The sequence below is a fragment of the Nanorana parkeri genome, unplaced genomic scaffold (assembly GCF_000935625.1).
Source record: "Nanorana parkeri isolate BGI_ZX_2015 unplaced genomic scaffold, ASM93562v1 scaffold1569, whole genome shotgun sequence".
Lineage (NCBI taxonomy): Eukaryota > Metazoa > Chordata > Amphibia > Anura > Dicroglossidae > Nanorana > Nanorana parkeri.
Window position 1 is genome coordinate 284797 of NW_017307837.1, and position 21031 is coordinate 305827.

At 40.7% G+C, this 21031-nt stretch overlaps 1 protein-coding gene across 1 annotated transcript in view; it reads left to right on the forward strand.

The window, feature by feature from the left end:
• The first annotated feature begins 3829 nt into the window (after nucleotides 1-3829).
• The window catches only part of STAT1 (signal transducer and activator of transcription 1), a 35153-nt gene continuing 17951 nt past the window's right edge, over nucleotides 3830-21031 (forward strand). The window contains exons 1-9 of the mRNA XM_018570661.1: nucleotides 3830-3962; nucleotides 7730-7874; nucleotides 10948-11046; nucleotides 14807-14896; nucleotides 15644-15722; nucleotides 16719-16810; nucleotides 18347-18498; nucleotides 18744-18902; nucleotides 20676-20768. Coding sequence (XP_018426163.1) covers nucleotides 3835-3962; nucleotides 7730-7874; nucleotides 10948-11046; nucleotides 14807-14896; nucleotides 15644-15722; nucleotides 16719-16810; nucleotides 18347-18498; nucleotides 18744-18902; nucleotides 20676-20768 — 1037 coding nt within the window. The 5' untranslated portion in view covers nucleotides 3830-3834. The remainder of the gene's footprint in view (nucleotides 3963-7729; nucleotides 7875-10947; nucleotides 11047-14806; nucleotides 14897-15643; nucleotides 15723-16718; nucleotides 16811-18346; nucleotides 18499-18743; nucleotides 18903-20675; nucleotides 20769-21031) is intronic.

The following is a 21031-nucleotide window of genomic DNA, read 5'->3' on the forward strand; positions in this document are numbered from 1 at the left end:
GTTAGGCGCATTAACCCTGTCTGTACTGTGCTGCCAGATCTCATTATCAGCGGTAAAGTAGATTTGAACAGTGACTGTGCTAACAAAGGGTTAAAGATGTCAGGGCTTGAGTTCTGCATTGTATGTTAATGAACTAAAAAAAAAAGGGAAGAAATATGTTTTTAAAAAATGATTTCTCGTTATGCTGTGTAAAGGGGAACACATAAACATATAGAGGGGTTTTCTCAAATATTTTTTAATTATTCGATTTTATTAGTATTTTATACAGTACAACGTATCTGATTTACATTTACCTTATTTCTTACATACAAGAAAGAAAAGAGAAAAAACAAACTAGCTATAAAACGGAACATTGTGTCGTTCACTAACGTGTTTATGGACGAATTTACATTGCGACTTAGAATTTTTTGTTTCTCCGCGTCCGTCAAGGTTGTCTCCAGTTCTTGTTCCCTGTGCTTCAGATATCGTGGGAATAGGTTAGGTTGAGAATGTACCAGAATCCTATAAATTTGAGAGATGCCGTGTCGTGGGCTATGTCACACGCTCCTGTATCCAGGGTTGGACGGGTGGAAATTCCACTCCCCTGTCTACAGGACACCCTACCCACACAATTTAGACTCTCACCCCATGCGCTCCCCCCGTTCAGGTGGGGGGTGCGCTGAGGGCGGTCTGTCATAAAACTTTCATTATTTCCCACAAAATAACATTGAAAATTAATACAGGGGGAGATATAACCACATACAACCAGGGGAAAAAGATATTGTATAAATCAATCCAACTTCTCGCCTAGTTTACCCCCTAGGCTGTCTACCTATACCAGGCTGTCACTTTCTTCCTCGTCTATTTCTGTGTATTTAAATACAGATGGTCTAATAACATGCTTTGCAATGCTCCCTTTATATAGCGTTTTAGCACATACCGTATTTGCTCACCCAGTCTTTTTAAGGGTAGGAGGCCTTCTAGTTAATCGATCAGCGTGCTGTAGAGAGCTCCCTGCTGCTGACCAGTCATTGCTCGGAAGACGTTTAATATCTGGTATTAACTCCTGCCATCCCGGCAATTGCGGTGTTTTAATAGATAGCATCTCACAGAATTGTGTTAGTTCTTCTGGGACCCGCAAAATTGCAGTTCTCCCATCTTTGCGTGCCATTAAACAAGACGGGAAACCCCATCTATAGTTAACCCCTGCTGCTTGAAGAATCTCCAAGAGCGGGCGCAGGGCCCTGCGTCGTGCTAAAGTCTCCCGGGCTAGGTCTGGAAATATCTGAATGCAGGTAACCTTCATATTCCGTTGGTGATTGTCCCGTAGTCTCTGCATAATACTCTCTTTATCCACACAATAATGAAAACGGCATATGACATCCCGTGGTGTCTCCGGTGCCATATTGCGTGGTCGCGGGACACGATGTACACGGTCCAACACCAGCGGGGAAGATAATGCTCGACCCAGGATTTTATTAAATATTTTCTTAAGTGTCTCAGCCAATTCTGGGTCTGTTGTTACCTCAGGTAAGCCTCGAACCCGCAAGTTGTTCCTGCGTCCCCTGTTCTCTTGGTCCTCCAGGCGATATGCGGTGGAGCGTTGCTCTCGGCTCAACACTTGTATCTGTGCCTGTAGTGTCCTTATCGCCGCTGAGTGGCTATCTAGTCGAGTCTCTCCCTCTTCCACTCGGTACAGCAGCTGCGTCATCTCATCTTTCAGCGTCTCTATTTGCCCCTTCAAGGATTGCTCTAACTGTGTAAACATTCCTGTCAGTTCATTTTTTGTGGTCTGCTCTGGTCCGCAGATGGGAGAGTCCGCCGTCCTCTGCCGTGGGGATTGTCTGGGGGAGAGACTGGTGCGAGCCGAGGAGTCCTGCGACCGATTCAGTGACTCAGAAGCCATGTAGCGCTGGATTGAGCCGGTGGTAGGGGCCTTCGGCGCTCCCTGCTTGCCGAGTTTCTTGCGATTCATCTCTCGCTAGACTTAGGGATATGCCTGGTAAGTCTTCGGGGGTTTGTATATTTCCTGTGCGGGCGGGTGGCGTGGAGTGTGGAGCTCACACTATCATTCAGTGCAGCCGGCCGCCATCACGGACAGGACACGTCCCCCGTCGAGCAAGCCGGTTTTCTCAAATATGACTGCAACGATGCACCTTTTTTTACACAAATATTATAAACCCTTGCAGTGGGCCTACCCCATTACTGAAAGGGTTAACTGCTCGTTTTTGTCTAGGTAAAAAAAAAAAATTATACTCACCCGATCCTCGAAGCCAACAGCACTCCCTCCAACCTGCCCCCCTCTGCAGTGATGGAATGTTCCTCGGTGTCCTCACATCCTATGCACTGTGTATAGAACATGATTACTCAGGGACCTTAGACGATGCAGTGGAGGGGGAGAGGGGCTCCAGGGACCGGATGTAAGAGCCAGCCAATTTAGAGAATCGGGTGAGTATAATTTTTCGTCAATTGACCCTATACAAAAAAGGAGCGGTTAACCCTTGCAGTGCGGGGACAGCCAGCCACACTACAAAGGTTAATACAGTTGATAAAGTGCAAGACAAGGAACAAGAGTGCACCTTAAAGGAGAACTATGAGATGAGTGCTTTTCACTCACCTCATAGTTCTAGCCGACCTGTGACAATGAGACTGTCACAGGTCAGCTCAGTAGATCGGGAGGTGAGCGAACACATACCGGCGTTCGCTCACCTCTCGAACCTGTCACGGCTCTCTGCCGTGACAGGGGAAGGCAGAGCCAGCTGTCAGTCACGCAGCTGGGCGGATCCCAGGACAATTGTCGGGATTCGCTTCAACTGCGGCTACAGCTCGCGGTATGCTGAGCCTAGGGTGACGGGAGGACGCTAGTTTGTGTCCTCCCGTTACCCTAAGGAGAACTATGGGGAAAAGCCTTAACCCCCATAGTTCTCCTTTAAAAGCCTTTCCAGTTCATTGTCTCAAAATTGATAAAGTGACATTAAAGTCAAAAGGTTTTTTTAAGTATTTTCAAGTGCTGATTAAATCAGTTACAATGGATGCTGCTTCTTGAGTTTCCTGCAGAATCAACTGGTCTCCTAAACACTGGCCCTGATATCCTGTTTTAGGGTGGCTCCTTTTCCTTACAGGGTAAGCTGTGTATGTCACAGACACAGCAAAGCAAGCCAGTTCCCAGCTCCCTGCTCTCCCCTCCTTCCTTCTCCAAGCTAGTAGATGGATGGCTGCTGGAGACAGGAGTGAGCTTGGAGCGGTGACTACTTTACAACACACACAGGGACCATGGGGAACAAAAGTAATCACCCTCCAGAAGGAAGGACAGTGTCAGCAGGAATTCAGAGATGATTTAAGGACGTACAGCTTAGTGATACACAAATAAGGTACATTTTTGTTAATTGTTAGGGTACTTGAATGCATTTTTAGGATTTAACCCCTAAGTTTAGTGTCACTTTAACTGCTTTTTATATGGGGGGTTGTAGAGGTAGCTGCGAGGGTAACCGGTCTGGAACTCACTGCCACAGGCGGTGATTTCAGCAAATAATGTGGAATTGTTCAAGAAACTTTTGGACAATTTCTTAAGGGACCGTCATAGACAGGGGTACAGGTACTCCTAGAATGAGATCCTAATAGGTCGGACTTGATGGACTAATGTCTTTATTCAACCTCAAATACTATGTAACTATGTTACCGGACCGGTTGGTCCTTGCATTGTCATGTTCTGCTTTAAATAGGTCTTCCATTTTTAGAAAAGATAAAGACATCTAGAATAGTCTTTTACAAACCGTTGAGTGACTATGTTTCCTGTCATTATTAGGATGAATTAGGAATGCAAATGACTGCTATGATTTCATGTTGTTATTCAGGATGGCACAGTGGTATGATTTACAGCAAATTGATTCCAAATTTTTGGAACAAGTCCATCAGTTGTATGATGACAGCTTCCCCATGGAGATAAGGCAGTATCTGGCTCAATGGCTAGAAGCACAAGACTGGTAAGTGTTACAATGCTGTATTATTATATTATTTCACATGTATACTTTTTTTTACAGGGAGGGGTGTTGTTGTAGAGCAGGGGTGCCCATTAGGTAGATCATGATCTACCAGTAGCTCTCAAAGCTGATGCTGGTAGATCAGGAAGGGTGTGAATGGCGGCCCCTTTATTCCATTTTGGTCTATTTATTTAGCTGTGCACACATGATTACCTATTAGCCTGAGTCTGCTGAGCCAAGCTCCCTGACACCTTTCTGGTGGACACTGGTGGTTGAAGTGCTATATATTACATCAAAGAATATTAGTTTACTCAGCCTGTTGCACTGCACTGTTTGCAAAATACAGCAAGGTGAGCCAGGAGAGAGAGCGGGGAGAGACAGACAGGAGAGAGAGCAAGGAGAGACAGCCAGGAGAGAGAGGACAGCCAGGGGAGAAAACGAATGACAGCCAGGAGAGAGAGCAAGGAAAGACAGCCAGGAGAGAGAGCAAGGAAAGACAGCCAGGGGATAGAGTGAGAGGCAGCCAGGAGAGAGAGCGAGGAAAGACAGACAGGAGAGAGAGCGAGGAGAGACAGCCAGGAGAGATAGCGAGGAGAGACAGCCAGGAAAGAGAGCGATGAAAGACAGCCAGGAGAGAGAGCGAGGAGAGACGGCCAGGAGAGAGAGCGCGGAAAGGCAGCCAGGAGAAAGAGGAGAGACAGCCAGGTGGATGAGCAAGGAGAGACAGCCAGGAGAGAGAGAGCGAGGGAGGATTTTTTTTTCGTTGGTAGATCTCATGTAGCTCTTCATTTGAAAAGTAGACCTTAACACAAAAAATTGTGGGCACCCCTGTTGTAGAGGATATACCTTTTTAGGATCTTGCCACCTAGAAGCTTTCTAACTCTTGGAGCTCTACCCTTTTAAAAAAATTGCATAGGTATTTGTCCAGCGAAAGTACATTCGTGCGCACTAAACAGATTTTGTGAGAATGGGGAAATGTTGAATGTCCGTAGGGTATTATTTTTCTCTTCTGGCCGAATGTCCTTAGGCCACCCATTCCTCCAGTGTCAGAGTCTCAGCAATTGCTTAAAACACTAATTCCAAAGAATCCTCAACTTCTGTTTCTCCTTCAGAATAATATCTGTCTCAGCAATCACTTTCACTTTTTCCTTTCCACGTTCCGCTCCTCTTAAATATTGGTAGCAGTATCTGTTAACCAGCCGTTCAGTACTGTGTCTGTTGCAGAGATTTTCCACTCCTAAATTACTTATCCTCTCCTCTCACTTACATCTTCTCCAGAGCATTCTCTGTATCAACGTGCATCTGTGTGTGTCACTCACTGTTCCCGGAGTTAGCTAGTTAAAAAATGCTGTTAACAATGTTCAAGTGGAACGGAATATGGAAAGGAGAAAGTGAAAGTGTTTGTTGAGACAGTTATTATGCTGCACGTTGAACTCCAGCTATATATTAATCTGCATACTTACATTGTTCCAGCTTGAGCCAATGTAAGTATTCATATGCCATACCTGATCGGCCCGTGGGGATCCTGTAAAGCTGGAGCTACTAAAGTGCTGAGAGCAATCTTCCGTGGTCCTGTATGGTGCTGTGCTGCGTAGCTTTTTCTCTGCTCTGAAAAGACAGGGGGCTGCTCACTGAGCACAGCGGCCATTCAGAGAACGCCTAGTATTTTTATCAATCGATGCAAGGATGTCTCTGATTGGAAAAGGGGTGGATCGTGACATTACCGCCCCTCACCCAGTCATAGAACAAATTCTATTCACTGCTAAAAATACTAGACGTTCTTTAAATGGCCGCTGTGCTAAGTAAGCGAGACCCTGTGTTTCCAAAACAGAAGGGAAGCAAAATTAAAAGTCCCAGAAGATTGCTGTCAGCACTTTGGTAGCTTCAGCTTTACAGGACACCCACGGGCCAATCAGGTGTGGCAAAAGCATACTTACATTGGGCCAAGCTGGAACAAGGTAAGTATGCATAATAATTTATACCTGGTGTTCAGCTTTAAGGGAAGAACTTGTAAACAAAAGTTGAGGATTACTCGGAACTAGTGTTTTTAACTAGAGATGCACTGAAATTTTGGCCTCCGAAACATATCGGACGAAAATGGCACTTTAGGCAAAATGGCGAAAGTGCCATCTTTGGGAAGAAATTGCGGCGCATCCATAGTTTCTGTCCTCCCTGCTGGGCGCTGCTCTGTGTCCCCTCTGACACATTGCAGCGTCCAGCGAGGAGGAGAGAAACTGTCTGGCCGAGCGGGGTGAGGAGGAGAGCGCGATCATCATCTATGTCACAGGAGGTTGAGCTCTCCTCCTGCACCACCCCGCTCTACCTCATGTGACCAATCAGGATGGAGAGCGTTGTTGGGCTTGAAGACAGCTGTCACAAGAGGCCAAGCTGGTGGTGAGGGGGTGGAGTCAGCTGTCAAATGAGATCGAGCTCTCCTCCCCCAATCGCTGGCTCAGCATCCTGTGGCAGCCGATCCAGGATGGAGAACGGTATACAAACATTCAGCGATCAGTGATCACTGAATGTTTGTAAATAACTGGACATAGGGTGAGTTACTTTATCCCAGTAATGAATGAATAGGAAGTGATCTAAATCACTTCCTATTCATTCATGAGTGTGTACATAGTAACTCATACTATATCCACAATGTATGAATGAAGAGGAACACTCAGTATTCAGGGGTGTGGAATTCGTATCGCCCGGGGGGCGGGGACGGAGCGGTGGGCGGGGACGGAGCGGTGGGCGGGGACGGAGCGAGTTTTTTTTTTAAATAGTTAAAAAGAAAAAGTAAAAAATATTAATTAAAAATGTAACTAAATAAAAATGTAAAAAATAAAAAGGCGATTAAGTAAAAATAATAAAACATTGAACATGAACATTTTTTAAAAAGTAAATAAAAACAGAAAAAATAAAACCAGCCCCACGCGAATAAACGCGCAGTGTTTAAAATTTCCACACCCCTGAGTATAGAGGATTCCTGTTCACTCAGTGCTGGGGATGCAGAAAAAGAGATTGAGGACACTCAATTTAAATTCCTGATATTTCACCAAAGCCCCCTACAGTCAAGTTAAAAAATAAAAAAATTGTAATAAATGAAATATAAAAAAAGTAAAAGTTTAGAAAAAAAATAAAATATATAAATTTTTTTTAAAAGGTTAGGAAACAAAAAAAAAATCAGTTTCAGCCTGACATTTTTTAAATTTTTGGTGCACCTCTATTTTTAACCATTGCTGAGACAGACTCTGACACTGGAGGATTATGTAGCATAAGAACATTGCACCACAGAGAAAATTATAGCCTAAGAACATTTAATTTTCAGAATTCTTGCAACATCTGGATAGTTCACACAGAACGAATGTACATGCACGAATAGCTATGTGAATGTTTTTTATATATAGATCCTGTGAAATATTTTCAAATACCTGTCTACTTATATCGCTGCAGAACTCAATTACTCATTTAAAATATCTGTTTTTGTCTGCAATTGGGCTTTTATTCCGCTTTTTGACTGTAAAAAAATATACTGATGATGTTTCTGCAGGAAATAGATAGGTATTCTACAAAAAAGACATGTAAATATTCATTTTAGAAAAAAATACTATTGCTGTATATCCGGACATATCAGGATTTTATTACATGCAGGCTTGTAGGTGCAGTTAATGAGAGTACAAAATATGTAATATGTAAATGTTTTTAGTTGGCTAACAGAGGAGACTGTTTACTTCATTACCCAATAAAATCGAAAGACTCATGCCCAGAATCTATTTTAGGGAACATGCTGCCACCAATGTCTCTTTAGCTACAATTCTCTTCCATGGACTTCTATCCCAGCTTGATGACCAGTACAGCAGATTTTCCTTGGAGTGCAATTTCTTATTACAACATAATATACGGAAAAGCAAGCGTAATCTACAGGTACTTTATGTATTTACTGTTGCATTGTATTGTGCATGTTGCATGTGATATGTGTAAAACCAAAGCTTTTCTTTAGTTTTGGATAGAGTTGGGAATGGTTATGATCCTATCAGATTTTTTGCTGTCTGTGTCCCTGGTGGGAAGAATATCCCACTTCCCAGAGACACAACAGGAAATAAAAGGATATCTCTCAACAGAAAGGGGATGTGCAGGATAAGTTTCCTCACTGGAAGATATACTTTAGCCTCACTGCCTGTTCCTGTAACAACTCAAACGTTTTGGATTTCCCATTACTTTCTGAACCAGAGGCAGTGGTCACCAGGACTAGTAGTGAGAGCAATCTCCTAATAAAGGCACAGACAGCAAGAAAAACTAACAGAGATAATACTGCTTCCACATTCTATCTGAAACAAAAAGGTATTTTCTTTACATCGCTTTAATTTAGTACACGGTTGTTCCAAAAATAAAAGGGGAAACCTAAGCAGCCTGTTTCAGCCACAGATAATGCAGGAATAATACTTTAGCAAGTATACACACAACCTTTCTAGCCCTGCCAAGCAGCTCCATACTTGCATGTTCTTATGTTCAAATATGAAAATCAGGACTAGGAAATGCAGGGGTCCAGAACTTGTGGCCACACATATAATTTTGCATTAGGTCAAAAAGTATTATTATTATTATTACATAGTATTTATATAGCGCCAACAGTTTGCGCAGCGCTTTACAATATAAGGAAGACATTACAATTACAATACAATTCAAGACAAGATGGTAAGGAGGGCCCTGCCCGTGAGGGCTTATAATCTAAAATCGAGGTGGAAGTGATACATGAGGAGGTAGCTGTGTGGGGATGAATTATTTGAGAATGTAAGGGTTCAGTGGTTAGGTCGAGGTGGGATAGGCTTCCTTGAAAAGATGAGTCTTTAGGGAACGCCTAAAGGCAGTCAAGGAGGGAGATAGACAGACAGGTTGGGGTAAAGAGTTCCAGAGGATGGGAGAGACTCTAGTGAAGTCCTGGAGGCGAGCATGGGAGGAGTTGATGAGTGAGCTGGAAAGCAGGAGGTCAATGGATGAGCGGAGGGGACGGTTAGAGTGATACTTTGAGACAAGGGGGTTGATTTACTAACCTTATAAACACACCACGAATGTGTATACACCTCTGCAATGTGTTCCCTCCCAGCATGATCTATGGGTGGAATCTAAACACCTTTGTAATGTGTACACACCCAGCAGGTGTGTTGTGCAAAGCCCTAAATGAATTCCAAGGGGATGTTGGGTAAATTAGCTCTATGTTGTGTTGCTTGCGTTCATGAATGCAAGGAATGTAAATGCATGAGCTAACCATTTTTGTCTAAACTGTGAAGCAGCATTATATATGCATCATGTGCATGATTTTTCCATATATGGCATTAGTGGAAATATGCTTTTAGAGACTTTTTGGTTGATAAATACGTTTTGCTGTGTGAAAATCACACACACCTGGTGTGTGTGTGTGTTTAGGTTAGTAAATCACCCCCAAGGTCTGAGATATATCCGGGGGCGGAGTTTTGGATGGCTTTATAAGTGACTGTTATTTTTTTTTAATTTTATCAAAAGTACAGTTTTGATCTCATCAGACCAGAAAGCCTTTCACTAGACATATTTCTTACTTCTGTTACTTCTGTTTTGGTAAACTTTGAACTGGATTTAATGTGTGTGTTCTTGTGCATTGAGATGCATTCATCCCATTATTTGGAATGGGCTGTTTAACACAGAGTGCCAAAACGCACAGCAACATGCAACAACGGATGTGTTGCGTGTTCTGCTGTATATCAGCCCTCAGACTTACTATGACCTGTTGGTTTAATTTTTGCCTAATGTCCTGCTCACACAGTCACTGGTGGCCTTCTCATGGCAGTATTGCGACTGTGCCCTATTTCTAATTTTCTTCATCTGACATGTTTTAAACCTTGAGACTTTTTTTCATAATCTTCTCCAAATCCTTGTCCCGGATATGTCTTGATGCCCCTTGGCCTTCGTTATGCTGTATAGATACGTTCTTTAACACACTCTGGATTTTTTTTTAAAAACCTGTATTTATTTTGGGGTTGTGTGCCATATCATTTCACATAGGTGGGTTCAGTTCATCAAATGCTGTGAATGGCAGCTGATTGCTCCAGTGTATTGATAGGTTTCACAGCAAAAGAGCTGAATACCTATGCAATCAACACTTCTTTTGTTTTGGCCTTCTGGGCCAAGCTTCAGTATTTTGCTAGTCAGCCCCAAAGGCTCTCAAAATACCTGAACAATGCCTGCATCCAATCAAATTGTTCAGATGTTTTGCATGCCAGCGGGGCCTACTAGCACGATACTGAAGCTTAGCCAAGTGAGAGATTTCTCCATCCACACAGTTTAGTGTAGATGGAGGAATCTGTACTTTTTCCATCTGACCATAGAAAATCTGCAGATAATCCATAGGTCGATGGCCAGCTTAATGCTTTTAAAAACCCATGGATCTGATATCTGAGTATGACACTTGAGATTACTTAATTTGAATTTTATGTCTGAGCCTGACCATTGACTGAAAATTGATACCTCAATTTAACACCTGAGTTTGAGCTGGACACTTTAGTTTGACGTATATTTATTTTGCCTTATCAAGGTTTGGCAAGTAGAAGGGAACAATTACAGAGATTTGCAGTAGGAATGAGAAGGATGGCTGACAAATTCCTAAAGCTTGCATTGCAGCTGACCTGTTAATACAGGGTGCATCCATGCCAAAATTTAAAGGGTGTTATGTGTCCTTTCTAAAGAGAGCACTCCAGAAGCTACTCTCTCTTTCTCTCTCTCTCTCTCTCTCTCTCTCCCTCACCCCCTTAAAGGTGCTCTGTAAAATTGTGAACTATTCTATTACAATATTTCATATTAACCTGGCGAAAAAAACCCCAGAAAGTATCTTTAAGCATTTTACATTTTTAGTCATGGCTACCATAAATGGATGTGTATGCAAGTTTTACTTTATATTAATTAAGTCATTGATAAATAAATGAACAAGTATCTAAGTGTAAATACTATTTGCAATTGTTCTTCCCAGGATAACTTCCAAGAAGACCCAGTACAAATGGCAATGATCATCTACAACTGTTTAAGAGAAGAAACTAAAATACTGGCCAATGCACGTTCATTTTCTCAGGTATTAGTTAGCTGAAATAGAAAAATTCATATAAAAAAAAAAAATTAAATTAAGGATTTTGATGATTGTATAACTGCAATCTTAGACATCAGTTGGTTTTTTACTGTGGAACACAAGCAAAATGCTCTGCTAGCGGAACAGATTGGTGGCCACAATCTTCTTTAACACTATTAATATGACATCATATTGACTGTCACTATTCTATCCCTGATCGGTTTTCAGTAATATGGAATTATGTAATGAGATTAGTTCATACACAACTGATGTACATTATGTGTGGCAGATGCCAGTGGGTTACATCACCTACCTACATTTTCATGTTTATGGATGCTATTGTTGATTTCACATTGAATAGTTTAAAATTTCAAACGTGAGTATAGATATGGCAAAATGGGATAATGCTGCTTCCAAAAACATGTGAGATAGAAAATTTCATTCAAATGTGAAAATGGGTTTTAATTAGAGGTGCACCAAAATGGAAATTTTAGAAACGAAACCGAAATAAAAAAAAATTGTCAGGCCGAAACCGATACTGAAAATGTTTTTTATTTTAATTTTTTTAAATATTTATTTTTTTTTTCAGTTTATTCATAACATGAGAACATTGTATGTTTACTATAACTACAACTATGAATGAACAGGAGGTGATGTAGATCACTTCCCATTCATTCATACTTGATATAGTACACATACCATGTCTGCAATTATGTACAAAAAACACTCAGCGATCACTGATCGCTGAGTGTTTGTACCTTGCTCTCCTTCCTCGCACGCTGTCACAGGAGGCTCGGCGGTGCAGGGAGGAAACCTCAGCCTCCTGTGACAGCGCGGCCTGTCTCCGCCCACACACTGCTCTGCTGGACTGTGATAGGAGGCTGAGCGGTGTGGGAGGAGAGACGCCGGCCGCTCACTGCGCTCTCTTCTCGCAGCGCTCGGCCGGCTGTCACACTTTCTCTCCTCCCCTCTGGGACACAGAGCAGCGCCCAGCGAGGAGGAAAGAAAGCAGGGATGCGCCGGTGTATCGGCAGGAAAATGGCACTTTTGGCATTATGCCAAAAGTGCCATTTTCGGCCGATATGTTTCGGCGGCCAATATATCGGTTCATCCCTAGTTTTAATAATAATGGGTATTCCTTTTTCTCACTCTCACTGGTTCCTCCTGCTGGCCTCTGCATCACTACAAATCACAGTAGAAACGTGGAGGTTGCTTGAGGAATCATTAGTGCTGAGAACTCAGAAAAATGACACCCCTGGAAGTGTCAAATTCCCTGCAGACTTCCCATGAAAATTTTCTCATGAATGGAGCGGCATTCTAGCAGTGTGTACAGTGGGAAAAGTTTGTCCTCTTGGAGGTTTTTGTTTTAAAATCAGGGTCTCTCTAAATACCTTCCTTCTTAACACATTTTATATATAGCTTTAATTTTCCTATGTTACTTTAACTAGGTTACAGTTTTTTCATCCTTAAAGTATATGTCCATTCAAAACTTGTTATTAGGGTTAGAATACCTGTCAGGTTTTCTTACTATATGGGGCTCTAGCATAAATTTCCCCTCACTTACTGTCTCTGACAAAAAGTGAGAATAAAGCTTCAACAGCTACACAGACAGAAATAAAAATGTTTCTTTTTATTAAAGTTGGGTAAGACTACAATTCTTCTATTTAATAGGTGGCATACTGGAGGCTTACTTGGGGCTCTCTATGGTGATGCCAAACTAACCAGAACCTGCCAGAGCCTACTATACTTTATTATTATTATTATTATACAGGTTTTATAGAGCATCAACAGTTTATGCAGCGCTTTACAAAATATGGGAATATATAACAGAATATAATTTCAATACGAATGGATTAGAAGGTAAGAGTTTACAATCTACAAGGAGGGGGCAAGTGATACTGAGGGGAAAAACTGTAAGGGATGAGCTGATTGAAGCAGTAGAGGCTTCCTTAACCTCCCTGGCGGTATGATTATGTCAGGAATTTTGTACCAAAAGCGGTACAATTTTTTGCATGGAAATTTGGTGTTATCTATTGGAGGCTTGCAATTCTTAGTAAATCTTAGGAATAACTCACCTAAATCTGTCCAAACAAGAGTCCAGTAGACATCCCAGGTATGATAAAGTTTGAAACACGAAATTAAAAAATTATAATATAATAAATTATAAAAATATTATATTATAATTTCTTAAAATTGTGAAAAAGTGTCAGGCAGGGCACTGGACAAAGCTCTAGGGACAAAATTGAAGTGAAATAGTTTGATACATAAGTGTAATCATAGCAGATTACATTGTATTGTGTGTATTCTGTGTATATTGCAACTTTTCACCTTTGAATTTCCTGCCGGCTGTGACGCCCGAAAGCGAAACTAAAAGTTAGATGCCGGCATCTGACTTTTATTTTCATTTTCGGGCCGCGTACAGCAGAGGACGCCGCGGGCTCGCAGGGACAAGGTAAGTGTCACTTTTCTCTGCAGCCCCGAGTCTGGCTTGGGGTTACCGCTCCTGGTATGGAAAATTCACCCTGAGCCAGACTCGGGAATACCGCCAGGGAGGTTAAAGAGGTAAATTTTCAGGGATCGGACAGAGTAGGTTTTGGTAGGGAGTTTGAGATGATTGGATGGCTCTGGAAGGTCCTGAAGGTGAACATGGGAGGCGGTGACGAGCAGACTAGAGAGCAGGAGGTCTTTGGAGGAACAGAGAGAGAAGTTTGGGTGATATTTTGAGGTTGGTGATGTAGCTAATGTAGCTGGGGCAGAGCTGTGAATGGCTTTGTATGTTGTTGTCAGTATTTTGAAATGTTTACGTTGGGCTATTGGAAACCATTGGAGGGATTGGGAGAGAGGGGTGGTGGCCACTGAATGGTTGGTGAGATGGATGAATCTGGCAGCAGTATTCATGGTGGATGTAAGGGAGATCAGAATAGTAGGCCAATGGGAAGAACGTTGCAATAGTCAAGGCGAGAGAAGATAGGAGGTAATTATTAGCTTTGTGATGTAATTTGTTGAGAAGGGAAGACTTCAAGATTTGGTTAGTGATTGCATGTGGGGCCTAAAGAAGAGGTCACTTCTCTGAGAAGATTTCTACCTTTCACCTTTATTGACTTGTTTGCTTGAACTTTGGTACTTTTGGTTTCTTTTTTTACGTATCAAAATCTCAGTATTATAGACAATGCATAAAAATAAATCTGTTGCTAGTATACAGTGCAGGCACTTGCACATACCTGAGGAATCTTAAAAAAGCCTGTGGATACAGCTGAATTGGGAAACCTCTCACACATCCAATTACTGTTGGCGCTTGCCTTGAAGCCCTGCCCCCTCACATTTCCATTGGCCCATTATTTTAAAGGGCTGCTCCAATGGCCAATAGGAATGTACTGAAGGTAGGAAGGGTTCGGCAAGCTTTGGCACTATTAGGAAGCGCGGAAACTTTGTCATATTGGCTCAACATTTATTGTGTCTGCAGGCTTTTTGAAGCTGTGCAGGGCTTTTTTTTTGCTAGAGAAAAAGAGGCTGATTTACCAAAGGTGTTCAGAATCTTCACACAATAAATTGAAGCCAATTTAGTAAAGGAATTGAGAATGTTCATTGATCAAATCATGTGCAGATAAAATATCTTTTTACTTTTCACATGATTGACTAATTGAAGTGAATATTCTCAACTCAGTTAGTAAATCAGCCTTATTGTTTCTTTTAGTTCCATCTTTATTTGTTTTGCCTAATTCGTTGGTTATTTTGCTAACTATTTTTCTATTTTACTTTTTTTCAGAATCAGGTTGGCAATACACAAAATACAGTTATGATTGATAAGCACAGAGAGCTTGATAAAAAGGTCACAGAAGTAAAGAACAGAGCTCTGGTAAGTTGTATATATGCTCATGTAGGGTCCAGAATCAGTTACAATATAATTTGAGGCCTAACCTAAACAACCACAGCAGCCATTGCCTGTCCACTGGGAGTAGGTGAGTAATGGCACCAGAAGTTAGGTAGTGGGCTTTACTGGGATTTAAGCATACATTTCTGTGAAGAAGTAAGTACACCCCATGGAAATTATTAACTTTTTCAACATTTGAACAAGCAGACATAAGATCTACACAAAGTCATTCTGCTACAGAGGGTAACCAGCTTTTGATGCCAAGGGTGTATATACTTTTTTCCTAAGTAAAGCATTACATCTATTTATATTTTCGTTGGATAAATGACTGTTCAAATATGTTGAAAATAACAATTTCCATGGGGTGTACTTACTTTTTCACGTGACTCTATATGCAAATAACGTAATATTTTATTAGACTAATCTGACTCATACTTGAAGAAGAAAAATAAAATAGATAAAGTGGGATCGCAACTACTCGATGCGTAACAGATTTTTATATAGAACGTTTCCCCTTTATCTTTTTCATTCACTTTACAAAATGAATTGATCCATTTTTAATCTAATTTTTCCTATTTGTGTCGGCAATATCTACTACTGGCACCGTGCTGGTTCTATCCTTCCAGTTGTTATTTCCTAACTATTAGTGCCAGTTATAAATAAAAAATTATCTGCAGGAATCTGAATTTTTCAGATGACATGTTTTACAGATGGGATTTCTATCTTTTATAGGAACTGGAACAAGAAGTCAAAAATCTGGAGGACTTACAAGATGAATACGATTTCAAATATAAAACCATTCAAAGCAGAGGTGAGAACTTGGAAAGTCCTGTCTGTATAATCATTAATGTTAAGGAACTAGATACAATCTGTTTCTTATTTATTAAACAAGTAAAGCTGCCCTTTGCTGAGTTTTTCAATTCAGATGACAATTTTAACCGAGTTAAAACAACAGTAAAAAATATGTGTTTGGCGTTACTGAGATGTCTTGTTGGCATGCCAACCATAACCAGAAGTCTAGTTAGTAAACCTGAATGAAAGTTACTTTTTATTAAATTGCTCCTTATAGTATATGTATATAAAAGTGCTCATGGCTGAAATTCTGACGATCTTTTACGAGTGGCTGGCTTTAGAACCCTGCTCCTTAAACTCTTTGGGGTTGATTCACTAAATGCAAATAGGCTGTTCACTCTGCAAGGGAATTTGCACTTTGCAAGAGAATATCCCGTAGCTTAGAGAATGAGGTGAGACTCCCATCATCAAATCATGTGCAAACAAAAATATTGTTTGTTTATTCCCTAAGCTAATGGAAGATTTCCTTGCAAAATTAACAGCCTGTTTACCTTTGGTAAATCAACCCCTATGTATACTGATTTTTCCTATAATAAAAGTTTTAATGTGACCTGTCATTACCTGTTATTAATGGTGACCAACTGCCCAACCTTCTCTCAGTCAAAGTTTTAATCAGTGTTTCCCCATTGGGAAGATTTCCCCTCGCTTTCAGTATGTTTGACGGTTGTCTGACAAATCAGTATGTGATGAAAAACCTCCCCTGTAGAGACATAAACAGCATAAAAAAAGCATAAACATAATGGTACATCGTGGAAGAGAAAGTGGAACATTATGTGTAAGTGGACCATTATGTGTACAGCCCAAAATAACAGCTTTTACCCTGCAGCAGACCTGTAATGAAGTCTGGTTTCCCAGTTCCTTCACCAATACAAACCAGTATATAAGTGCCTAATCATGTTCACACACGCAACATTCTTTGTAATCTGTTAAGTGGTGTTTTGATATTACTTTGCAGAAAATGAGCATAACGGAATTGCACAAAATGAACTGAAGCAGGAAAAATTGGTTTTAAGAAATATGCACATTACCGTGAGCCTTCGGAGAAAGGTATGAACATGTTCAGTGTTTTCATATAAATTTTATATGTATAAGGTACTACTAATTATATATGTTTTTAGTAGACTTTTCATGTGCTGGGTAAAAGCTGACTTCTATAAATGTGTTCCTTAATGGCTTTAGTTTTGCCTGTGTGTGCACACTGCAGCTGGGTCATTGTCCAGTGTTAAGGTGCCCACACACCTGACGATTATCGTACGATAATCGCGGGTGATCCCGCGATCGTACGATAATCATAAGGTAGATGGGCAGCGTGCGACCACATCTACTGTACGGGTCTACGATTTTCATATAACGAGCACGCTAGAAAACCCGCCGAAAAGCTAACAATTTTCGCCGCAAGACGAAAGTTGCATGACCCGAGGTGCCCAAAAGCGCACACTGCCCACTCACCAATGCAATCATCTGCAAGCCCTTCCCTCAGCTGGGAGGACTTGTGATGAGCGCAAGTACGATCTGCCTGTCCATGATGGGCAGGCCGTACGAAATTGTAATCACTTTGCAACCATCACACAATGAAAATCGTGCGATGGTTGTAAGGTGTATGGCCACCTTTAGAGAGAAAATGCCCAGAATTGAGAGCAACATGTGCTCCAGCTGTGCTTTAAAGGGCAAGTTATGGACACCCACCCCACCCTCTGAGTGTTCTTACTTATCTCTTCCAGCTGTGGCATTCCACATTGTCTACAGCCTAGCTGGTATAAACCTGTGTAGTGATGTCAAATAGACTTAAATGGGAAGTACTCGTACTGTGCAACGTCCCCTTCAAATTGATGGGACGTTAGTGCGCAGACAAGGGTTGCCTGTCTCTTTTTGTTTTTGTGCCTAATCATTCACCCTAATTCTGTTCTTGCTCAACCTGTGTGTTCCTCTATACACTTATAAATTGTCCAAAAAGCCATGCATTAATGTTGACACATAATATAGATATTTGGGGTCGAGTTAGTAAAGGAGTAGATTTAGCAAAGTAAATTTTGATAAATAGGACAGCACACTGGCATAGTGGTTAGTGCTTCTGCCTTTCAGGACTGGGATTATCGTTCGAATCCCGGCCAGGTCACTATCTGCAAGGAGTTTGCATGTTCTCCCTGTGCTTGCGTCGGTTTCATCAGGGTGCTCCGCTTTCCTCCCACACTCCAAGGACATGCTGGTAGGTTAATTGGCTCCTCTCTAAATTGGCCCTCTTTGTATACATGTGAGATAGGAACCTTAGACTGTAAGCTCCTTGAGGGTAGGGACTGATGTGAATGTGGAACTATGTAAAGTGCTGCATAAATTGTCAGCACTATATAAATACCTGTAATAAATAAAGGGACACCTTTTTTTACTCTTAATACCCAATCACGTGCAAAGGGAATTAGGCAAACAGGATTTTTGGCAGCAGGTTGATTAAAATGAACATAGATTCCACTAACATAAATTCAACTATTATTTACTAAGCTCAGTGAATGTTTTCTCGATTTGTTTGTTCTGTGTAATTATGTGATCTTTGTATAAATAAATTATAATTTTTTTTCTTTCTGTTAGGAAATTGTTCAAAAAATAGGTGAACTGCTAAATATTATAGAACATACACAGAGTTCCCTTATAAATGAAGAATTGGTTGAATGGAAGCGCAGACAGCAAATAGCTTGTATTGGGGGTCCACCTAATGCTTGTCTTGACCAACTGCAAACCTGGTAAGCATATTATGAGTGACCTGGGAGGAATGAATACAGCCGTTTAATATGATTGAATAAGGTAAATGCTGCTTTTAATTTTGTATCGTGTATGTTTCAGGCAATCAGATTTTTAACTATAATTTTATTGATTGTCAAAATATGAAAGGATGCCTTTGATGCTGGAGTATGGTCACATAAGATATGCAGATGCTTTTTCTAAATGTTGCTACTAAGGAATTATTCTCTGTTATCCTATTCTTTAGGTTCACATCCATTGCTAAAAGTCTACAGCAAATCCGTCAACAGTTAAAGAAACTGGAGGAGTTAGAGCAGAAACTTACATATGACTGTGATCCCATTACCAACAACAAGCAAGCCTTGCAAGAGCGTACACAGATTTTATTTAAACAACTGATGCAAAGGTGATTTTTTGCTTTAAGTTAGGTTTAATTTTATTGCTCCTTAAATATGATGCATTTATCTGATTTTTAGCATACTGAAAGTATATGTCAAGCCAATTTGTTTTTCTTCGTTTTAGAGTAGGAAGGATTAGAAGTCCTGTAAGGTTTTTATTGCTATCCTTGGCATAATTACAGAGATTCCTCGTCACTTCCTTTCCCGCTGATTACGTTTTACCAGATGGGTATTAAGGGGAAACTCTCCAACAGCAAAATTAAGAGAAGTCAATTATGCTGTACGGGCTGTTGCTAGGACATAGCCGGAAGTTCAGCAGGCAGGCGTATTTGCCAAATAGTTTGCCTAATCAGCAAACTGCAAAAGGCTTTTTCATGGTCAACCCGAACCTGAAGCTCATCCCTAGTCACTATCTATCTGTTATTAATCCTTATACTGTACATTGGTAAAATGTAGTAACTTTGGAGATAGTTTACAATGTGTCAGTTCAGTTACAGCCTGATAAAGGAGCAGCACAGTATCACTGAAAGTTTTCTGCTTATATTTCTTATTTTTCTGATATTATGATGTTAAAGGGCAACTAAGTAAGAATAATTGGTGGCTTGCTGCTCAGTTTACTTCATCTTCTATTGTCAGCAGTCCCCTTTCAAGTGCAGCATTCCATCTGTAGCTGCCCGCAGTTAGCTTGGGTGGGTTCAGCATTATTTGCAGAGGGCATTGGGAGTGTGTTGAAGAAACCTTGCAACCTTTTAGCAGCATTTAAATGAAAGGCAAAAGTCCTAAGCAGATAGCCTCTGTCTGTGCGCTTTTAATTTTGATTGTAGTTTAGCTCCAAAATGTATCAAATTCATGACATTTTTCCTTGTCTTTTCATCTGACAAAATATTGTTGATTTAACCCTTTCGCTGCCACTGTAGGGCTTATGTCGGTGGCAGCATGGGCTTTTAAACACACTCCCAGTTGCTATAGCAGCCGAGACTGTGTTAAGCCCACACAAGCCGGTGAAGAAGCAGGTCAAATATGATGCTTGATCAGCTTCAGTAGAGTACAAAAGTGAAATCAGGGGTCTAATAGACTGCTAATGTCTCATTAAAGAGAATCTGTCGCTTATAATATGCTATCAGATAACTGAAATAATTAATATAACACTCCAAAGCTATTTTTAAAGCTCCCTGCCACCAGAAATTTTTCGCCATTTCACAGCGCACGCAATTATAAGGCTTGACATGTTTGGTATTTGTTTACTCGATGCAACATAATCTTTTATATTTCACCTTAAATTGGGTAATATATTGTATTTGTGTGCCATAAAATTAATTTGAATGCATTTTTTACTTAATAAACAATTGCACAAATATCATGTGATGTAAAAATTGCAACCATTTTATTCTCCAGGGTCTCTGCTTTCAGAAAAGATATCATTCTAAAATGTATGTTTTAACATGCGTGCAAAAGAATGGCAAAAACAGCTCTGGCAGCAAAAGTATAAAGTCGTCTGCTTTGCCATTATCAGGTCAGGAGGCAATGTCCTAGTCATATATAAAAATATGTATCTAAGCTACAGTATTTTTTTTTTTAAATTTTAGTTCTAAGATTTTTATTCTGTTACTAGATAAAGTAAGCCAGGACACACATAGTACAAGTATGTAGACATATATCTGGCGACTCATCTAGTCATAGAAATAGACATATATCTGGTGACTCATCTAGGCAGAGAACTAGATATTCTACATTTCCTTTGTTACTCTGTATCTACTCAAGTTGTTGTTTTTCCTCTGCAGCTCGTTTGTGGTTGAAAGGCAACCATGCATGCCTACCCACCCGCAGAGGCCCATGGTCCTAAAAACCAGTGTCCAGTTCACTGTGAAACTAAGGTACTATTTTGTCTGCATTTCTAATTGTGCCTATGTAAAGATTGTATTCTAGTGACAACTGAAATGGTGAATATTACCAATGTTACAGTTTGCGCTGTGGCTTTTATCAAGATGTGATTTAATAAAGCTCTGTAAGCTATTATAATTACAAGGTATTTGTATGGAGAAAAGCAAACTATGCTTTGTACAAAATATGCATTATGTAATAAAAAAAGATCCAGTTACTCAGAGGTCAGATTTCCTCAAAATCGTTATGTCACCCT